At 33.7% G+C, this 8,723-nt stretch overlaps 1 protein-coding gene across 1 annotated transcript; it reads left to right on the forward strand.

Annotated features, from left to right (window-relative positions):
• The first annotated feature begins 6,961 nt into the window (after positions 1 to 6,961).
• LOC111692344 (histidine-rich glycoprotein-like) lies at positions 6,962 to 7,947 on the forward strand. The gene is made up of 2 exons (XM_023456307.1): positions 6,962 to 7,528; positions 7,903 to 7,947. The coding sequence occupies exons 1-2, from the start codon at positions 6,962 to 6,964 to the stop codon at positions 7,945 to 7,947; spliced, it is 612 nt and encodes a 203-aa protein (XP_023312075.1).
• The last annotated feature ends 776 nt before the right edge of the window (positions 7,948 to 8,723 follow it).

Here is an 8,723-nt window from a genome sequence, read left to right on the forward strand (position 1 = left end):
TGGATTTTCTGATGCCCAACAGTGTCGAATGTGTTTATTAAAAATACTTTCGTTTGATTCATCTGTGCAAATGATTTTGCGTAAAAACTCATCTGAATCTTCTTGTGTTTGCGTTAAAATCATTTCACAGAATTGGGTTCGCCTTTCAGCATCCCCGGGATGAAGTGCAGGTACAAAATGTATCTACTATTGGTGGTGGTAAATGAGGATATCTCTCATTAAATACCCTGCAAGTCCTATTTATTATAATCTTGTGACACTCTCCATAATAAATAATAAATTTAGAATGTCAGGATTTGAATAAATGTTAACGTTTTAAATTCTTTAACAATAAATAATACTCAAATAAACATTCACTGTAAGTATGTGTTAAAGTGACAACAATAAACTGGTGACAGATTAGGTGCTTGTTTTGAAGTTCCACTAAAAATTTCATAGCCATCCTCGCAAGAAATTATGCGATATCCGTTGACTGCCCGAAAAACAGTAAACAGTCCTATGCTGTAAAAACATTGAAATTAATTTCAACCTTGAAGTGATTTCAATGAAAATTGATTTGTTCTTCAATTTTGGAGAAAATTGGTATGCACTAAGAACACTTGATTAGAAAACCTTGATATTAAAATTAATTGAAATTTATTTCAAGTTTACTTGTGACAACGTCGCTATTTGCTATAGGGAGATACTGGTGACTATGGAAACAATCTATATGAACAGAAACAGTGACATCAGTTAAAATTTTTATTATAATATTCTTAATCATCAATTTTGTTATTCTGAATTCATTAATTATACATAAACGGTAAGTATCACAACATAAAATGGTGAAGCAGTTAACAATCTTTATGTTGAGTTAAATAAAGAAAATCATAGCCAACAAAGTAGTACTGCCAATTGGATTCGGGTATAACATATTTCCATATTGGTGTGTTTTTATAACTATCACTTAAAATTAAATGTTGCTTATCAGATATAATTTACATTTATATTTCATTATCTACACATGAATAAATATATAATAAATGCTAGCTAAATTAGCTAGTAATATTTAAAATTAATCAAGTACATTTTAAGATCTTGAACGAGTGGGAATCCAAAGTAAAATTTAAAGCTAAGAGAATTCACTTTGAACAAGAATTAACTTGGGGTGCATTGCTGTAATTGAAATTTTAACAAATCTAGAAAAAAACGGAGGTTTTGTCAAAAATATTAATATATGGGCACCCCCAAGTTGTAGAATTAGGTTACAAAAGAAAAAAAATACACGAATCAAATAAACAGAAAAGGACAAAAAGAGATCAAGGAAAATCTTTCAGCATAAAAGTTTTTACATTAATTTTTTGCTATTAATTATTTTGCATTTTCACCTGAACCATTTGAGCCGCATGATATGTTAAGGAGTCACATTGAAATGTTAGAAAAAACTTCATTTATTTAAAAAATAGTATATATATTTTGAATGTAGCATTGGCAAACTTGTTAAAATCTATAAGTAGGTAATTAGAAACACATAAATATTAAATTATCAATAATATAAAATATTATTTTATTAATATTAATTATATATTAATATTGATATATTTTATTAATATTTAATATTATTTTATTCATAAACAAATATTAAATCAAATATGCCATGAAACTTCATATGTTTCCAAAATAATTTTGAATTGCCCTATTTCTTACATTACGGCCTTCTGCAAATTATTTCTTCTTATATAATCTATATAATTATCTTCTAATTCGTCATTTTCATCGTTATCATTCAACATTTCTAAAATAAAATTTACATTTTACTTTTGTTAATTCGAAATTAAGCTACACTTATAATCATCCAAATGTTCATTTCTAAGGATACACAGGTTATGTAATATTGCACAGGAATAAATTGTTTGTGCAGCCCTAGCTGGAGCAACAAGAATTCTTGAATAAATTGGTTTCAAGTTTCTTAACGTGAAGGTTTTCGATTTCCGTTACAATTCTTGACATTTGTCAACCTTGATCTGCAGTTTTATATCAATTTCTGCTTTAGTGCATACCAAGTTTTGAAGTTTTCAAGGTTACTTGACGCCATTTCAAACTCTTGACAAATTTCAATCAATTTGTTTTTTACAGCATAGTAAACCTCCATTTTTATTAAAATGTCTGTCTAAATGTCATTTTTTAATATAATTTCAACATTGATATGAAGTCAACGTTCATACAGCATAGGGCTGATTATCTTAAAAACCAGAGGAGATAGGTATTCGAAAGAAAACAAAATTGTTCATCAGGTTGCACAAAAATATACAGGGTCTTTCATTTAAAAAAAAAAGTTAAGATGGTTTAAAGTTGACTAAATTCGACATTAAATTTCTACCACCCTGTATGAAATTAAGTTATTTTGAAATTATGGCAAGCTTAGAGTTTTAGTTATATCCCCTATCAGTTTTATCGTAACTTTATTATAGTAAAATACACATCTTTTTGAATTAGCCAGTGCTTTTTAATTTTTTTTTTTTAATTATATTAAAAACGGTTAACTTTAAGAATAGGAAACCTTTATGAAAGTTCACCTAAAAATTGACGTAGAATCCAAAATTGCAATAATATACAGGGTGTTCCATTTAAAATAACAAAGATGATGTCAACTTCCGGTATAACCGGAATCGTTATTAGGTAGACGCCATTATTTTAATTGAGAAAGGCATGCCCGAAAACACTATTGCCCAAATCTTCAAAATTAAAAACGAAGTAGTCTCTGAAAATAGTAGTAGTACAATATCTCGTCACCGTGGGACACCTTGTATACTTTCTAATACTAACAAACCAATTAAATTGTAAAATAATGACCATACTACAAAGTATCCGTATTATCGTCTCTTAACATTTGTCATCAATGGACTTGACACGATTTTAATTTGCTGTATAGAATAAATTTCATGCAAATAAGATGTAATTAATTAATCATTTGTACACTCTTTAAATTCCCCTAAATATTTGATATACTTAATCTTCAAATTTTATAGCTCTCTGATTTTTTCATTTTATAGATTTCACCGCATTTGATGTTATACATTTTGGATCACAGGTCAACGAACTCAGTTATAATATTCTCATTGTTCTCATTAAACAGATAACTTTTTTATCTCTTTGTTTAATAGAATATGGAATACTTGGTTTGTAGTCGTTTGTATTGAATTTGTTCCTTCCCATTCTTTTCCTTCCAAATTTAACTAATTCTAAACTCTTGAAAATGGTTCCAAAACGGGAGCCGAAACATCGAGACTTAAACAATCTTAGACGCGATTCAATTCGAGAATTTTGTATTGCTCATATACAGGGTGATTCAGTCATAAAGTCATTAATTTTAACCACGTATTTGGAAAGCTTAATAAAGACAGAAAATCGGAAAAAGAATTTTTTTACTTGACTTTTAAAAATGAAGGAAATCAACCCATAACTCCCGCTACGAGGGCGGCCCTGGCAGATGCCGGGATGCTCGGAAAATTTTGTAACGTAATGTCACGAACAGTTGTCAGCTCGAAGCGAACAGCGTTGCCAAGTTCACATCATAATGTGTGGTTCACATTTACAGTGGGCTCCGCGTTCCGCGTTAAACGTATGCAAGTAAATAAATTTTATTATAAATAATTTTAACAATTGTATTAACTTAGTGCAGAATGTTTTAACAAGCCTAACTTCTCGAGGTCAACTTTCGTTAAAAGAAAATAAATAAAGCAGGGGTAGTTACCTGTTTGTAGGCACAAAGTATTTTATTAAATAAAAAAAAAATCGGAACACTACTAAATACCCGAATATACAAAATACACTACACACGGTTACAAAACCATTAACAATTTAAAACGTTTATTCAAATCTACCACCCGCATTTTTCCAATTGCATCATCATACCAAACCCGCAACGAACGTGCAGGACATCGACATAATGACTTAAATGTGATAGAGGTTGTTTTAAATTTAGTCGAGGAGGAGCCTACTATCTCCACAAGAACAATTTCAAGGCGACTGAAGATATCACAAACCAAAGTTTGGCGGATATTGCGCGAGAATTCACTCAACCCGTACCATTTTCAAAATGTTCAAGCTTTAGAACCAGCTGATTTCTCCAATCGCCTTGAATTTTGCAGTTGGTTCCTAAATCGAAGTGCAGGAGACCCTAACTTTATTTTTATTTTTAAAACAAAGTGCGCTGGACGGATGAACGCTGTTTTACTCGTGCTGGCATTTTAAACAGGCAAAAAACATATTACTTTCTCAAAAACAATAAGTACTACCTAGGTTACACCAAAGTTTATATTTACACTAAAGTTTACATTTATTATGTAAACTTTGGTTATACGCAGCTGCATATTGAATAATAAATTGAAATACTATAAATATTTTACATAATAAATTATAAAACGTTAAAACATTGCTAGAAAAAAACAAAAAATAACAGACACAAAACGGTGGGTTAAAAAAATAATAAAAATATAAAAGGCATAGCTTTAAACAAAAAATTTAAATAAACTAAATAAATGTAAATCTAGCAAAAAAGTGTGGGTATGTTTTTGTATTTCAGGTGGGTCGGTGGAACGAGAGTAGCAAATATATTTCACAAAAGGGGTTGGCCGCTAGCTTCAGTGGAGATGGAGTGGGTCTACAGCTAAAAGAATATTATGCGTTTTTGCAACCCCGGATGTTAAGTTTACCCAATACGATGGTTTTTATTCGCTACGGTGCCTTCAATATTAATACACCTATAAAACAAAAAAACGGGAAAAAGGCAGGTCCACTAAATAGAGAGTATACATGTGATCGGATCACTTTATTATAGTTTGCGGAACGCACCAAACGTCGAGCCGGTCAACGTCGATAAAGTTCCATGGCTAGAGTACAATTCGTGCCTACTATCTGGTAACCAGTATTGCTTTGGGTCTTATAGGTTAAACGTCATGTCAGAAAATAAATCAGATATAAACAAAACAAATATGTACAAATCTGGCAAATTGTGAAAAGCCAAGTTAAAAAAAAAGATTTCCCTTTACTATAGCGCTGTACCAGAGGTTTACACAGGTAGTAAAAATTTATATGTTCGATGGATTGTATATAGCACTTGTAAAAGGCGTGACAAAAAAACAAATTATTACCAAAGTTCCTTATTTTAGGTACGTCCAGGCACGTATGGATGAAATTTAAAAACAGTAAATAAAAATCAGATAATAAATAATGGTGACTAATGATGCAAAAGTGAAACTTTTACATCTACGAAGTGCAAAACTTACTTAAAAGCTACAAATAATATATTAAACTAATATTAGGCTTATCTGAAATGAGTGCGTAGGTTATTCTGTTGAACCGCTTCAGGTCAAGTTGTCACGGGGTGATATAACTCCGCCTGGGTATGTCAGGTAATAGCAGTTCCGGCACTAAATACTACTTCCAGAAAGACGGTAGGGTGCAGCAAAATCAACAGTGAGCAAGCGAGAGGTTCAACTTGCTGAAGTACGATATAGTATAGTGAGGCTTCAGTGTGTTGTGGCAGCCTACGGCAGCTTTAACTCGATAGGTGGTGTCGAGTAACCAATGCCATTAAACGGGTACCAAACAAGATGAGACCAAAGGGGAAAAATACAAAAAAGAAAAGGAGGGAAAAAAAGAAAAAGGCCTGAAAAAGAAGAAATAAATGTTCAACATATCTGCAATTCAAAGTGAGAATGTGACCACATGTTGTTCCTAACCTCACTACATACCTAGGTTGTTGATTGGCCTTAAAGTGAAAATTTCTCAGTTCTTCGATATGGGCATTAAAATCCAACTACTAAGGCTTAGAAAAATATCAAAAACATTTATTTTGCCCAGATATTTCTTCGAAAAATCCGCAATTTGCGTACGGCACAAAACGTGGCTCGAAATATCTATCGAAAAAAAGAGGGAAAATTTCCGACCATTCGACCAATTCCTTTCTCAGTTCTCTAGGGGTATTTTAGATTAACCTGTTGGTACGACGTTAAGGAAGATGACAATTGGTGGATAACATCTGACAGCTATTTTCAAACCAAAACAGAAAACTGAGGTTATATCTCCGTCAAAAATGAATATAAAAATCTGAAATCTTAGGGGTGTACTATAGATGGGGAGATCTAAGAGCGGACGTAGTTTCACCTCACCCGTTCCACCATAGGGGAAGCGGAGGGAGTGGGGGGTGGTTTTCTTTAGACGTACCGCATTTATTTTGCGATTTTCGGATTATACGCGAAAAACTACCCCCGGAGACGGGTTCTAGCCGAATTTCCACAAAACCCAAAATCCACCCTCCTATGGACTTTGTCGTTTTTTCGATGACTATGGGTCCTGGACATCTGGGCATAACTCCGTCAAAAATGAATATAAAAATCAGAAATTTTAGGGGTGTACTACAGATGGGGAGACCTAAGAGCGGACGTAGTTTCAACTCACCCCTTCCACCTTAGGGGGTGCGGAGGGGGTGAGGCGTGGTTTTTTTAAACATGCCCTATTTATTTTGCAATTTTCGGATTCTACGCGAAAAACTACCCTCAGAGACGCGTTCTTGCCGAATTTCCACAAAACCCAAAATCCACCCGGCTATGGACTTTGTCGTTTTTTCCATGATTATAGTTCCTGGGCATCTGGGCATAACTCCGTCAAAAATGAATACAAAAATCTGAAATTTTAGGGGTGTACTATAGATGGGGAGACCTAAGAACGGACGTAGTTTCAACTCACCCCTTCCACCCTAGGGGATGCGGAGGGGGTGAGGAGTGTTTTTTTAGACATACCTTATTTATTTTGGGATTTTCGGATTCTATGCGAGAAACTACCCCCGGAGACAATTGCCGAATTTCCACAAAAACCAAAATCCACCCTCCTATGGACTTTGTCATTTTTTCGATGACTATAGATAATGATAATGATAATGATAATGATAATGATAATGATAATAATAATGATAATGATAATGATAATNCAACAACACCACCAACAACACCACCAACAACACCACCAACAACACCACCAACAACACCACCAACAACACCACCAACAACACCACCAACAACACCACCAACAACACCACCAACAACACCACCAACAACACCACCAACAACACCACCAACAACACCACCAACAACACCACCAACAACACCACCAACAACACCACCAACAACACCACCAACAACACCACCAACAACACCACCAACAACACCACCAACAACACCACCAACAACACCACCAACAACACCACCAACAACACCACCAACAACACCACCAACAACACCACCAACAACACCACCAACAACACCACCAACAACACCACCAACAACACCACCAACAACACCACCAACAACACCACCAACAACACCACCAACAACACCACCAACAACACCACCAACAACACCACCAACAACACCACCAACAACACCACCAACAACACCACCAACAACACCACCAACAACACCACCAACAACACCACCAACAACACCACCAACAACACCACCAACAACACCACCAACAACCACCAACAACAGCAATAACAACAGCAATAACAACAACAATAACAACAACAATAACAATAACAACAATAACAATAATAATAATAATAATATACACTTTATTCTCAACGGATTAACCCAATTACAGAGAAAATATATAAAAATCGAAAACGAAATAATATAATAGTATAACATTATGTAATGGTACAAAGAACAATAAATAAATAAATAAGCGGCCCTAAAATAATTTATTCTATCTATTCCAGAAGAACAATAAATATAAACCAGTGCAATTACATATTTACATTATTGTGCAACAGATGCAAAAATATCAACAATAGTGCTTATATTGTCGAAATTAATGTCACATCGATCAGATATCTTATTAAATAATTGCGACATTTTATAGACAGGCGATTTAGTTAGCATATTAGTTTTAGGAGTTTTACAATAGAAAGTACATCGATTTCTGGATTGCTCTCTTGGCACCAATAGCGCAAATTGATGCAACAAACAATTACAGTCAACTGTATTTTTAAAAAGCTTGCACAAGAATATTAGAGCTGCACAATCCCTTCTATATAACAATGATGGAAGGTTAAACGATTTAAGTAAAGTCCCGTGATCAAACCCTGTTGGGGGATAGTAGCCATAGCATCTGAGGTATACATATTTTAAAAACTTGCGTTGAACAGACTCTAAATGTTGGATAGAATTACGGTATAATGGAGACCATATAATTGACGCGTACTCAAGCTTACTCCTGATAAATGTTGTGTATAAAATTTTACGCGTATTTATATCTGAGAAATTACCCCAATTTCTGGTAAAATATCCCAGTACGCTGTAAGCAGAAGAAACAGTCTTTAATATGTGGTTGTTAAAGGATAATTCCGTGTCAAATAGCACACATAAATCTTTAAAAGTATCACACCTCTCTATAATAGTTACTACCATCCAATGTGTAATTAAATAGTGTAGGGGTAAGTTTCATATGAAAGAAAACAACCTGACATTTATTCAAATTAAGCTGAAGATTATTACCTGAACACCAATTATGCACTACATCAAGTGCATTCTGCAATAACTCGCAATCCTGAACGGTATTGATCTCTAAATAAATTTTTAACTCATCGGCAAAAAGTAAATGTGGTACTGACAATTTATCTGAGATATCATTTATAAATAAAAGGAAAAGCAAGGGTCCCAAATAGGATCCCTGGGGAACTC

The sequence above is a fragment of the Anoplophora glabripennis genome, unplaced genomic scaffold (assembly GCF_000390285.2).
Source record: "Anoplophora glabripennis isolate ALB-LARVAE unplaced genomic scaffold, Agla_2.0 scaffold1314, whole genome shotgun sequence".
NCBI lineage: Eukaryota > Metazoa > Arthropoda > Insecta > Coleoptera > Cerambycidae > Anoplophora > Anoplophora glabripennis.